Source organism: Mirounga leonina, unplaced genomic scaffold (genome assembly GCF_011800145.1).
Source record: "Mirounga leonina isolate KUSES-001 unplaced genomic scaffold, KU_Mleo_1.0 Mir_174, whole genome shotgun sequence".
NCBI classification, from domain to species: domain Eukaryota; kingdom Metazoa; phylum Chordata; class Mammalia; order Carnivora; family Phocidae; genus Mirounga; species Mirounga leonina.
Genome location: NW_023270451.1, coordinates 3,218,343 through 3,232,517, shown reverse-complemented (window position 1 = coordinate 3,232,517; position 14,175 = coordinate 3,218,343). Strand labels below are relative to the sequence as shown.

Sequence of the window (14,175 nt, the reverse complement as noted above, 5' to 3'; positions counted from 1 at the left end):
TGAGAAACTTTAGGCTGCGCAGGGGTATCTGTGACTTGGGGCCCAAATTATAGCACTTTTCCATTGAATTTTCACTGCTGGCAGAGGGACCCAGGGGGGATCCCTAAGCTGAGCTGGGCCTTTTTGCATTCTTGCTCCAAATATCCACCTGAACAGAAACTTCAGGAGTCCTGCCAATGCTTAGAATCTCAACAACTTTAAAATATCAGGCGATAAATCAGAAACTCCTAAGTCATCTCCAGACCGTGTTTAAAAATGAAAACATAAATGTGGAATTGTTTAAAGGACACAGAGTTTCAGTTTTCTAAGATGATAAGAGTTCTGGAGATTGACTGCACAACGTGAATGTACTTAACACTACTGAACTGGGATCCTTAAAAATTAAGACGGTTAAATTCTTTGTTATTTGTATGTAACTGCAGTTTAAAGAAAAAGAAAGGAAGAAAAGAAATTAAAATACAGGTACATGAAGACACGTACCTGAAAAACAAATTGGATGCGAAGCCGAAACGTAGCACTCTGTTGACTGAAAATATTTGAGGAAGGAAAAAGGGAAGGTATGGTCCCTCCTCCCTCATCAGGTCAACAATGGAATGGTCTGGTAGACAATGGAATGGCCGTGAAGCCTAAGACTTTAAGGCCAAAGTACGTGGTGGGTACAGCCAGCGGAGGTCTGGGCTGTGCAGCCTGAGAGGCTGGGGGAGCCTTCCTCAGAGAGAATGTGGCCCGGGCCCTGCAGAATGAGAAGCATTCGCTTAAGGGTAAGGCTCTAGAAGCAGAGGACCCCACCGAGGCAGAGAATGGGACTAGGAAGGCGATGGCTCGTCTAACGCTGTGAGGGGCAAACCACCTGTGGCATTTGGAGGGGTGAGGGAGGCAGGACCCGGAATACTACATTAGCTGTGGCGGCTGGGGGAGTGATGAAAGGTTTTCACTTGAGGAACAACCTGATAAAATGCAACTTTGTAGGAGATTAATTTTGAAGTGGTATGCAGGAAGATGGAGTCAGGGAGACCAATTAAGCAGCTATTATAAAAAATCTAGGTAGGCTATGAGGCAGACTAGCCTGGGGGTGGGGGTAGGGAGAGCGGAAAGAAACGGAGAGGCGCAGAGAATCACTCTGGCCACAAGAGAGGGAGGGTAGGAAGAATGGGGGGGTGCTTTCTAAAGACAGTAGAGAGGAGGAGATACAGAGAAGGCTCTGTGCCTGCCTAGGGGAATCTCGGGGTGCGGTAAGGACCCCGGTGGGGGGCTGGCCAATGCAGCCCACCAGAGGTGGGAGCTGAGCCCTCTGTGGGGAGGAGGCCAGACCCACCAGAGTCACCACACAGAGGGAACGTCTGCGGCGTGAGCTGGGAGCCGGGTTTGCCGACGCAGAACAGACTCTGGAGGGAGCAGACAGGACACGAGGAGCTGGCAGAAGAGGCATAAAAGTGGGTGTCACCAAAACTTCAGTAAAGAAAGTGCAATTTCCAAAATGCTCTAGGACGGTCTACTATTTAATGAAATCTCTCAGAATTCCATTTGGAAAACAAATAGCTCCCTAATCTGTTTAAGGCTGGATTACTATTTATTGGGTTTGCATAAAACTGAACCTATCTCTATTTTCAATTGTCTTCTGCGTTCAGCTTTTGGCCTGAGCCTCTGAAGGTGGCAGGACTCAGGTGAATTCCGTGTTCTCTTTCAGCCTTGCCCTGACTCTTAAAGGATGGTGAGGAAGGCCACAATGGTCAAGGTCAAGGATGCAAGGGAACAGAAGAAGCCTGGAGTTTGGGGACAGGGCTCACAGGCCTGTCATTGGTGGGTGGGCCAAATGCAGTCAACCTCACCCAGATGTGACCAGTTTCGCTTCCCCATGTTTCTCTTTCTTCCAGCCAGTCTGGGGCAGATTCTGTCACGTGTGGAAGGTGCTCCAATCCACATGCACTCAGCCCCTGCCGGAAGGATCTAATCACCTGCTGGCAGACCAAGGGGTCTGGGGCCTGTCAAAGGTCACCTGAAACCCCACACTGATGAGGTGACTGAGCAGGAAAGGGGACAGCACTGAAGAGGGAACACGTCAAGAGCTCTTCTGATCTGTGAAACCACTGAGAGTCAGACTAAGAGCGAGCGAGTGAGCGAGAGAGAGACAGAGACAGAGACAGAGAGAGGCAGAGAGAAACACCAGCTCCTTCGGGACCAGCCAGGTCATCACACACAAAAGGCTAAGTGTCCGGGTTAACGAAGAGTAGGTGAACTCCAAAGTCACAGAACCAAAAGTTACCACATCGCCCTGGCCTCTTGTGGCAGACGCCCTCTATGCCTTTCGCACCTGCTCCAGTCCCCTCGGAGCCAGTGACAAGGAGGGTGTCAGCGTGGCTGAGGAAGCAAAGGTCTTTCACACCCACTTAGCGGGCGCATCACCCATCAAAAGGACACCTCCAAGGCGGCGGATATTGAAAAGCTATCTTCCTTCCATCATCCAAAGGAGTGCACCCTTCATGAAAACACTAACAACAGAGAACCTGAAAAGCAGCCTAGATGTTCAAAGGGGGGGAAAAGAAAAGAGAGAAATCATCACTGTAGATAGATGCCCCTGGAGTTGCTTGGCAACCATCTTTGCTAACACCTTCTCCCAAAAAGGAACAGTTTTGAGTCAGCTCCTGAGATTTCCCTGAGGCCAGGACTCCGACCACAGAGGCCCCAGAGCTGGGGCTTTGGGATGGGAAAGCGGTTCACTGGGGGCGGGGGGGCGGGGGGAACCATGGGGCCCTCTCTGCAGGCTTACCCACATGAGGGGGGAAGGAAACTGGAGCCATTTTGCTTAAAGGACATGTTCTCCGTCACAGGGCTGGTCCTGGGGTGAGGCTAGGGAGGTGCCCAGGGTGTGACAGTTAAGGAGGTGCCTCAAATGTGTGTCCTGGGGGTCCTGCCTGCCTCACCTTAGTCCTAACCCTGCTCCTGGGACAATACTGGGACCCAATAAGAATATGGCCTCTGGAATCAGCCCACCTCTGGGTTCAAATCCCAGCTCTACTACTTCCCAGCTATAATCACTTTGGGTAAATCACTTAACCTCTCTGAGCCTCTGTTTCCAATCTTTAAAATGGGCTCAATAATAGGAATTGCCTCATAGGGTGGTCATAAGGATTAAATGAAAAAATGCACACTTAGCACTGTGCCTGGCACCTGGTCAATGCCCAATAAATGGCAGCTAGGATCGTTATTTTTAAAGACACATAAGCAGCGACCTAGAACCCCTCAAGCCAGACCTAGGGAGTCAGAATCTCTGGGAGTGGTTCTGGTGTTTTTGTTTTTAAAGAGCTTCGCAAGGGATTCTCAAGGTTGGCAGAGTCGAGAGCCATTTCTCAGAGCCAATAAATAGTGGTTCAGAAAGTTTGGTGAACAGCAAAGCCACCTGGAGAGCCTGTTTAAATACACATTCCTGTGCTCCACTCCCGGTCCTCCTGATTCAGTACGACCACAGCCTGGGATGCTCAGGACCTACAGATTTGATTGCAGCGTCCCCAGAATGACCACACTTTGAAAAACCGAAACTGATACTCACTCTTGAAAACTAATAGCACAGGGACATCGGTCCAACTCCTTGTGATTTTATTCCTGGCATCCCCAAAGAACCGGGGACAAAGTGTTGACCCAAAGATGCCTAGTAAACCCCAGGCACACTCCTGGAGGAGTAAGGACGCCACGTGGCCCCTGGAAGTGGCAGCCCCATCAAGGCAAAGAAGAGCACCCACATGCCTGGTAAAGGCAACAATCATCGTAACGAGAGCTTACGTTATTGAGTACCTGCTGTATGCCAGACAGCATCTCATCTATTTTTTTTTTTTTAAGATTTTATTTATTTATTTGAGAGAGAGAATGAGAGACAGAGAGCACGAGAGGGAAGAGGGTCAGAGGGAGAAGCAGACCCCCTGCTGAGCAGGGAGCCCGATACGGGACTCGATCCAGGGACTCCAGGATCGTGACCTGAGCCGAAGACAGTCGCTCAACCAACTGAGCCACCCAGGCGCCCAGCATCTCATCTATTTTCACAACAACCCTGAGAGCTTATCCCTGTTCTGAAAATGAGAAAATTGAGGCTCAGAGAAGTATCGTACTCCACAGCCAGTAAGGAGCACAGGCAAGATTTAAATAACCCTCCACGAAACTTCCCAGGCTTCAACACCAGTGCACTCCTGTGCTAAAATACACAGGACATAAAATCTGCCACTTTAACCATTTTAAGTGTACAGCTCAGTGGCATTGAGTATATTCACATGGTCTTGTAGTTGTCACCACCATGCATCTCCAGAACTTAGTCATCTCTCCCAACTGGAACTCTGTGCCCATTAAACACTAACTCTCCCTTTCCCCGCCCTCCCCCTGCCCCTGGCAACCAGCACTCCACTATGATGTCTCTATGAATTTAACTACTCTAGGCACCTCTGTAAGTGGAATATACAGTATCGGCCCCTCTGTGCCCAATATACTCTTTTTTAAAAAGATTTTATTTATTTGAGAGACAGAGAGAGAGAGCATAAGCAGGGGGGGAGGGGCAGAGGGAGAGAGAGAGAGAGAGAGAGAAGCAGACTCCCCGCTGAGCAGGGAGCCCGATGCGGGGCTCGATCCCAGGACCCTGGGATCATGATCTGAGTCGAAGGCAGATGCTTAACGACTGAGCCACCCAGGCGCCCCATGCCCAATATACTCTTAAAAAGAGCCAGATTCCACTATGGTCTGATAAGACCAAGCCAGGAATGTGTATCAATCATCTTGAGACCCTGGTCGATGGCATCAGTTTGGGTGCCCAGTGTCCCCACGTCCACTCCAGGTAGCCATGACCTACTGGTGCACTGGGGCAGGCAGCTTCCCCACTCCAGCCAGAGAATCACATCTAGCTCGGTAGAGTAGATACAGTGACAACTCCTTCCATCATGGAGTCACTTTCATCTTACCCACTCTGGTGACCTGCTACCACTTTGTCCTGCTCTAGTGAGTACTTAACTTGGCTTCCTTTTTTCTTTAAGCACCTGATCCTTTAAACTTGGCAAGTGGAATTGTGTTATGAAACCACAGGTACAAGGATAAAGCGTCTACATAAAAACAAAAGTGTTCCTCACAGTGGGACTCCAGCTTTACTTAGAGCCAACTGGGCGAGCCAAGTCTAGCCCCTGAATGGAAAGGATCCTCCACCTCAGCCCACTTGCAGGAAGGGATTTCCAGCAACTCCTCATTAGTTCAAGTGCCTCAGGGTCCCAAGCCAGGTCCATTTGGCTGAAGTGGCCAATCTGAGTTCTGCCACAGGAGGGAATCAGAGAGAGCCAGCCAAACAGCATTAGCTGGAGCACATCATCAACACAACATTGCACCAAGAGTTTCAGGAGAGAGAGATGTGGAAGTCAGTCTTTGACACTCGGCTGCCACAATCTGGAAAAAGGCCAACCCACTGGCTAACCGTCTTCCTCTCCGTTACGGCTACATTGGATTATTACAGTCACAATTGGACTCCCAGTGGTCAAGCCCCACGGATTCTCCCTGTGAGGTGAGACAGGGCACTCCAAGAGCTGGATGTCTCCCCCACCCAGGGCTCTCTTCTCCCCGGAGGAGCCCTAGCTCAAGGCTCCCTCTCCATGTGGTGTTGTGCTGGCCTGGGGGAGGGCCAGTGCGGGTGCTGAGCAGTACTCCTCCCACCTTCCAGTGCTGCCTGTCTTGCTCTCTGTGGCGCAGGGGGCGCTCCAGGCTCGCCCCCCCGTTCTGGGATTCTCCCAGTGGTGTCTTGTCCACAAATAGTTGTTAGCTGTTCTTGTGAGGAGGAGTGAGGTCAGGAACGACCTAAGTCGCCATCTTGGTGACATCACTCCTAACTGCGGGCACTAAATGATCCTAGTTTGCAGATGTAAGCACTGGGCTACCTCAGCCTATGGGGTCCGTGGGTAAAAGGAATTTGACTAGGACAGGGTCTCACTGTGTCTGCGACTACTTTAGGTCTACTTCTGAAGGAGGTCATGAATGAAATGAAGTGTCACAAAGGACAGGTTAGCCCAAAGGATAGAAACACAATGCACACAGAAAAGCACGCAGAAATAGAATCTGCCTCACTCTCCAAAATCACTTTGGAAGCCGAGACAGCCAGCCCCTGAGACCCACGAGCTGCAGTTAACACGGCCTTACAGTCCTAAATAATGCCACAGACCCCTTGGCACACAGGTCAGAAGCCCTCAGGAATGAGACTTCCTCTGCCTATCCTATCATCTAATCTTGAACATGGAAATCCTGAAACCAGCTGCTTTGCTCTCTGTCATGTGCATCCCCATTTCAGACAAATCCCATGGGTAATCAAACTGCACAGAAAGCCAGTTGTATTTCCAGCCTGACTTTTAAATATACACTGAAATCTTTAATGCTTCACCATGGCGCTTTTGACTTTGGGGGCCACCATATAATAACTGCCATCATTATCGGAATCGGCGCCTTGGGGTCTCCTCTACCCACAGTGAGGGAGGGCTGGGTCACCCAGAATTAGAACCCGAATCTCATCGCTGTCACCATTTATGACAGAATGGAACTGAAGGTTTGGAGCAGTCATCTTGGAAAGCTTTGGAAGAGAGCTCCTGGAGGGAGGGAGTCCGCTCTCTTTAGAGAGACACAGCCCAGAGCCAGGGGATGGTCACAGCTCCACATACACCTGCCGAGTATGCACCGTGGTTGACCCCCCCTGGAATGTAGGCCTAAGACACAGACGGGTCGTAGCAGAATACTTCTGTGACTAACTTAGTCTACTTTTCTTGTCTTCTTTTCCAGCTTCGCCCTACACCAGTGATTCTCTATAGGGGTGATTTTGCCCCACCCCAGTGGAACTTTGGCAATGTCTGGAGATGTTTCTGGGAGAGGAGCCACTGGATTCTACTGGTAGAGGCCAGGGACATTGCTAAACAGCCTGCAATGCCCAGGACGGCCCCCACCACAAAGAAGGAGTGCCACTGGTGGGAAACTTTGTTATTACTCTCTGCTCTGTGATCTGCACTCTAGTGACAGACTTCGTTGTTTCTAGGACCTCTGTATTCTCTCACACTTTGGGCCTTCGCACATGTTGTTTCCTTTAACTCTGTCCTGGCCAGCCCGGCACATGGAAACTTCCATTTGTCCTCTAGGTCTTGGCATAGATAAAATGTCCTCAGAGGGAGGCCTTCGCTGAGCCCCCTAATGTAAGTGAAGTCCCTCCAAAATGCCCCACAACGGCACCCCAACTTTCCCTTCCAGAGCGCTCACCGCAGTCGCCACGACTTCTGGAACGTCTGCCTCCGCTGCCAGGATGGAAGCGCCATGAGGCAGGCTGTGCTTTTTCACTGCTGTCCCCCAGGCCTAGCCCAGGGCTGGCACGCTGTGAGAGCTCATTCAGCCTCCAGGGCTCCGGGAGGCCAACAAAGCAGGAGCGGGTATTCACAGCTACGCAAGACACTCAGAGGCTTAAATGATCATCCCACTAGGCAGGCACCAAAGAGCAAACGGGGTAGCTCCTTACGAACGGACACGGACCACTCTGTAAGACGAGCGGTCATGGCGAGACACCAGGCTGCACTCCAGGATGCTATCACCCACCCGGGGGAAGCGGGAAGAAAAAACCGTGTATGAAGCTACTGGAAGCAGCCGGGGGCGGGGGGCGGGGGGAGACTTCCTTTTCACGGCATACCCTTTTGGATTTTGCAACCTGTGAACATTATTAAAGAAAATACGAAGCATTCGAATGGCTGTATGTGTATGAAAGTCGACAGCTAGAGATTAAAAAAAAAAAAAAAAAGGATTCGTGTAGAATGACATATGATGAGAATCCAGCACAGCAAACTGTGCTTCGAAGCCAAATTCACATACAGCGTTTCAAAGTGTGCCCACCCTCACTTCCTGTTTTGGAAGCAGCCAGAACCACATTTTCTCCACATGAAGACCCGGGCACATGGAAATGCTTGTATGTATAAAGAGACACTCATTTTAGAAGCTTTCTGTTTTCCAAACTAGATGGCTTTGAAAACGCTCGCGCTCGCTCTCTGTCTCTCTCTCTCTCTCTCTCTCTGTCTCTCTCTCTCTCTCTCTCTCGGCTTTGCAGTCTTCGTCCTGCCCCACCCCCTGCCCCCCCCGGCCCCATCAGTTGGAGGCAACTACAAAGCTTATTCATTCTCCAAGCCTTTCTCCTCCTTTCCAGCCTGCCTCCCTACCACCTGGAGGCCACTCCGTCTCTCCTGTCCTTTCATCCCAAAGGCTGGGCGAGACGAGAGAGACGATAATGAAACGCCAAAGCGAACAAATGTTGCTGCTTGTTAGCCAAAGGGGAGGCAGGTAGGCTTAATGGACAAGGAAGTTGAAATTAATGGCAAAAATGAGGTTTATCTGTGTAATCTGTGGACTTGGTGTCTTCCCATCTCCTATTAGCATAGATACGGAGTTGTCTGTATAATGACAAAGGGAAGCCGCCCGCAGATTCCCATAAATCTCCACCACTTGTCGCTGGCTTCCCTGGCTTGGCTTTTAAGAACACTTCACTCTTCCCAGGTCAGTGGCCATCTTTGCCTCCAGTTTGCTCCCAACCAGCCACAACTGCAAGACTCCTAAACCTGAGCTGGACACGTTCCCACGTTCCCGGCTTCCTCCGGCGTTCCAGCCCCATTCGGCCAGCATCTCGGGGGACAGCAGCAACCTCTTACCATTGTGGCAAGACCTTAACTGGCCCCAGAACAGTTTCCAAACTGGAAGCATGCCGCAGGTTTACCTCCATCAAATCACAACATCTGGGAACATTAAAACACAGACAAATGTCCAGAGAAACCAGCGTAGGCTTCCAAAAGACCCAAACAAGGATCTTCGGAGGTCTTTCTTGTCTCAGTGACCAGATAAAACAACTTATCGATCATTTTTTAAATTATTCTCTACATCTCAGCAGTCCCCCGAGAGAGCGCTGTAAACCCTCCTTAGCCATAGGCCCGAAACTGCCTAAGTATATTTTCTAACTTCTGATAAAAGTTATCAATGACTACATATTAACTGCGCCCCATGAAACACAAAGATGTCATAGTAATCGGTTTTTTAAAAATCACTAGCTTTATAAAATCATGATAACATGGTTTACTCTAAAAATGAAATTTCTGATACAGGATCTCTCTTCCATTCGTCACTGGGTAGTTGAAAGTCCTAGTTAATTATAATAATAAAGTGTTCTAGGACTGGCTTCATTAAAAAGTGATAATGATATAATAACAGTTAAAAAAAGAATAAAGGCAAACATTATGTGCTTACTGTGTGCTGGGTCCTTTTGTATTACCTCAGTCAATCCTCACAACCCTGTTAGCATCTCCATTTTGAGCCATATGCACCCTGTTCCCGATTTATGAACTGACATCCTTAAAAAAAGTTCAGGTGAGGCAATGAGAAAAGAAGACCATCCTTCTAAATCACAGAGCTTTTTCCCAATTAGCTGGAAAAAAGTCTTCAGATAAATCTATGAAACTAGAGAGAGAAAATTATTTTAAAAGGTTAGCTAGATGAATGGGCTTCCTTGGAATTTTCTCTCACAGATGAATTTCACATCTTAGACTAATAAGGTTTCTGGGACCCCCCACGCCTTAAGGAATCTCAGTGCCGCACTGGTCCAGGCTGACTGAGGTCCACTTATTCTCCACTTCAGGGGAACGCATGCGCCTGGGTTTTGAACTCAGACCCTCTGTATTCTTAGACTCCTAAAGGCCACATATTCTTCACAAACTATTTGCTTGTGTAGGAGATGTGGTGATGTTTGCCACCAAGAGATTATAAAATGAGAAAACAGACCCAGTGTGTAGTAGTTAGTTAAGATATTTTTAATGTGAGGGCTTGATTTTGTTGCTGTTGTTTCTTTAAAAACAGCCTGGGTGGTATGACTGGATCTCAAATAGAGGTACATTCAGTAGAGAGAGTCAGGGTCAGCCATCTCAAAGGGACCCTGGGGGACGTGTCATCCCACTCCCTACTTTACAAGTGAGAGGAGAGGCCCAGAGAAGGGAGCCGATGTTCCCAAGGTCATACAGGGGGACTTCAGGAAGCTGCCCCAGAGCCCTCTCTCCTGCTCCATTGGCACTCCAGGCAGCCCTCGGCATAACCCCATGTCACCACCTCCAAGCATGGAGTTCACGGCACCTTCTGAACCCAGGTGACCATCTGGCAAGGCTCAAGGGTGTTTGCCAAAGTCCTCTTGCCTGTGATTTTCACTAACTTTGGATGAAATAATAACATGAATGCGAAGAATTCACTACAGAAACTCTGAAGCATTCGGTTAACATTTCATCCAGGTGGAGAACTGAAGCCACAAAAGGTGAAAGGAATGAGGAATGAAGAAGGAAGCACATTCCAATAATCAGGCTATTCCAAACGCCGGCAAGTCCTTCCTGTGTCTTCTGAGGCTGTGGCCAGATAGAGGCAGAAGGCAAAATGTTTCTTCTTTCGCATTTCCAGCCTAACTTTCCTCCCTTATAGCTTCGTCTATAAAACATATCATATCACAACAATGGTCACAGCAGCGTTATTCACTGCAGCCAAAAGGCGGAAACAAGCCAAATGCCCATCAACAGATGGCTGGATAAATAAAACACGGTCTATACCCACCATGGAATATAATTTAGCCGTAAAAAGGAAAAAATTGTGACACCTGCTACAGCATGGATAAATGATGAAAATGTTATACTAAGTGAAATAAGCCAGACACAAAGGGAAAAATATTGCATTTCAGAGAGAGAGGGAGAAAGGGGGCAGGGAGAGAAAGAGGAGTGGGGGAGGGAGAGAGAGAGAGAATTTAAAATAGGCATCTTCATAGAGACAGCAGATGGAACAGAGGTTTCCAGGGCTGAGAGGAAAGGCAATGGGGAGTTATCATGTAATGGCTACAGGGCTCCTGGTTGGGATGATGAAAAAGTTCAGGAAATGTATAGGGATGATGATGGTTGTACAACACTGTAAATGTACCTAGCACCACTGAATTATACTCTTTAAAATGGTTAAAATGGCAAATTTTACATTATATTTCTTTTATAATTTAAAATATTTAAAATGTGGATCACATCCCTTGATTTCTCAGTTGGAATTCCTAACTCATTCACTGCCATTAAAGCCCAAACTTCTTTTCAAGACCTGCTTCCTCCCAACTGCATCATGGCCAATCAATGCATTTCAGACCCGTGGATAAACACGATCACACCTAGGTCACTTTGTGTCCTGGAGACCCATCCACAAACACATATCCATCTGGAGGCCACCCACGTGGTGACTCCGACAAGAAGGCCCATGGTGAGACTAATGCAACCAGTGTTTCTGGAGATTCCAGCAACCAAACATACCAACACAGAATCCCAGTTCAACCCTTCAATTCCTCACCATGGTGGTGGTGGGGGGATAGATAGATATTTACTACTATGTCCTCTCCCTCTAAAGAAAATTGTATGCACATACCAGGAAGACCTTCAGGGATTGCTAACCCAAGCTTGCTCCACCAGGCCCACGAACAAAGAGATTTCACCCCATACATGGCTATTTGGTGAACTCAGCAATTGCATGTTACACTGAACAGTAGGTGTCCTTAATGCAAACGCATATAATTAGGAGCTAAATCTTTGTACCTTTACAGGACAAAGACTATAATAAGCAGGATGTACCACTTGTGACTTCTGAGGAAAGGCGAGCTTTTCATTTTTCCTTAAAAGAATCTATTTCCCAAGAGGCAAAGAGAATCTGAGAACAAGAGTCTTTTGAGATGGACGCAGGGAGGAGGGTGCAGAATATGAATTTTGTGCGGTATGGTCAGAATCTGTCACCCAGGCCTGAGAGGTACCAATCAGTGGCACACCATGACCTTTACTCAACTTATTTAAAGGTTTTCACAACCTCATCTTTTTTTGTGGAAACCTTTTCATGGCCAGTGGTCTGACAACGGAGTCCCATGAGCTCTTAAAGATTTCAAGAGTTTATGAAGAAAAACAATTTCTAGTGATACTTTCCATTGCCAACACGCATGGACATTTAGCGCCAATAAGCTGCCACTTGTAAGAAGTCCACTTGATATTGTTCCCTTGTGCATCCTGGAGACACATGGCAGGACCACACTACGATATTTAGAGGCAAACGTCTTTAGAATAAGGTTTCGTTCCCAAAGTGATTAATTAGCAGGAACACTATGCTAGAGAACTGTCCTTGAATATTTTAACCTCCATGCTACTTTTTCTAAAGCACAAATTCTCCTCTCACTGGATGGTCAGGAAATCCCTGGGCACAGAAAACCGACTGTCTTAGGTGGTGATCCACAAAACGCTTCCAAGTAGGTTTTAACTGCCTTACAGGGTGCTATCCTGGTTTATGAGGGAGACCATTCTTTGGAGTCTAACTGGCCTTTTTTCCATTCATTTTGGATGAGCAATGCTCCCACGGCCTAGTGATGGCTGAACTCCTTCAACACTTCCCACCAACCTCTTCTGCCCCCTCATGCCTTCCTCCCACTCCAATTTCAGCCAGCCATGTTTACAAGACACCAGTTAGTAAATCACAATTCAAATGAACCCATCTATTTGTTCAGCAGAAAGTGGCCTCTGGAGTTGCTCCATGTGAAGCCCATAGGCCAGAGTTACATATGGCAGGCCTGCAAACGCGAACAGGATATGATTTATTTATGACGACCATGTGTGTTTGATGCCCAGTTCCAGCAGGCCGTGGCTTCCCATCCCTGCCTCAGTCTGGGATGACCTATCTACTCACTGTGTCCCATTTCAGGTACTATATTTCCAGGCTGGGGAAACAGAGATGTGTGACCGGTGGGGGGGGCGGGGGGGGCTGCACACACAGCCGCCCCTAGCCCTGCCCGCCACACAACAATCTGTGACCAAACACAAAGTGGGCCGAATGTAACTTGCTGCAAAGGTCTGCCATGTACAGTGGTTTTCAGTGGAGAGTGGAGAAGTAGCTGCTGGAATGACTGACCATGTGGGGCTCATTAAACTGTTGTGTATGTACCCACAAGGAAGGCTGGGATGCTGGTAAAGGGAGCCCCGCTCCTCATTTCAGATATTTCAAGACACCCCCCACCCCCCACCCCCATTTGGCAATGATGCTCCAAAGGTGAATGGCACATATGCATCAGAAGGTCCAAATGTGGACTCCGGCTCAAGTGCTGTAAACTTCTGCCTTCCACAGTCTCCCCCCTCTCCCCCCCCAGTTGTATTTATACTTTGAAAGAAGTTAACATGAAGCAGTAGTCACCTGGGCGTGCTCGATTTTTGACAAGCCTTAGTCACTCTGTACCCAGCAGAACAATTCACATTATAGTCGAAATCCGGTGAAGATTCTGCCACATGCTAACACTAAAATGCCAGTAGCTCACTTACCTTCTTTATTAAGCCTCATAACCTCCCTGCTTTTTCCACCCTCTTTTCCAGCCTCTTCTAAATCTACATCTGCAGATGAAAAAGAAAAGGAGAAAAGAAAATGAGGAAAAAAAGATCAAAAAGGGGGGGAAAGCCAAAGTCAAGGGGGGAGAGAGTGTTTATTTGCAAACAGATCAATATAAATACTGTACATGAAAAATCTTTCAAAAATTGACAATGCAACATTTTCTCCCAAGTCCGGATTGCCATCTACCTGGCCCAGATAGGTACCAAAAAAACTATGCAAGCAGCAACAGAGTAGCCTTTTAAACAGATACACCGTGGGGCTGTGAAAGCCCACCCCGCGGGCTGCCACGGGGAGCCGGGCACAGACAGACAGACAGCCAGCCCTGGCAGCAGGGCCTCTCTCTGTGCATTGATGATCTGTCTCTGTGTGTATTTATTTAGAGAGAGAGGGAGAAGCATGGAGGACACCGGGGGCCACTCTCTCTCACACACACACACTTTTTCCCAGTGGCTCTAGGTGAATGGAAAGGTTACAGGATAATAAAAGGAAGAGGAGGCGGTGGGGTTCTTACTGTCGGAGCAGTGTAATTTGGCGGCGTCGATCCAGGAGGACCAGGGTTTGCCCAGAAACGCCTCCGGACTGGGCACTTTGCGATCCAGTGTCGCCATTGCTCTTCCTTCTTGTTGCTTTTTCCCTGTTCCTTCGGCAGCAGCAGCCGAGAGACACGGGATTCGAGAACGCTCCGACGTCATCTTCGGAACGTTCCGACATTGAGTGCTCTGAAAGGGGGGGGGAGGG

The 14,175-nt window shown here is 48.4% G+C and overlaps 1 protein-coding gene across 4 annotated transcripts in view; it reads right to left on the bottom strand.

Moving 5' to 3' along the window:
- ATXN7L1 (ataxin 7 like 1) overlaps window positions 1-14,136 on the bottom strand; it is a 232,862-nt gene extending 218,726 nt beyond the window's left edge. For 3 of the 4 annotated variants that reach the window (XM_035020375.1, XM_035020377.1, XM_035020381.1), the window contains exons 1-2: window positions 13,949-14,136; window positions 13,371-13,439 (exon numbers count right to left, since the gene is read on the bottom strand). In XM_035020375.1, coding sequence (XP_034876266.1) covers window positions 13,371-13,439; window positions 13,949-14,129 — 250 coding nt within the window. In that variant the 5' untranslated portion in view covers window positions 14,130-14,136. The remainder of the gene's footprint in view (window positions 1-13,370; window positions 13,440-13,948) is intronic. The other variant, XM_035020376.1, reaches the window with a different exon arrangement.
- Window positions 14,137-14,175: the final 39 nt, after the last annotated feature.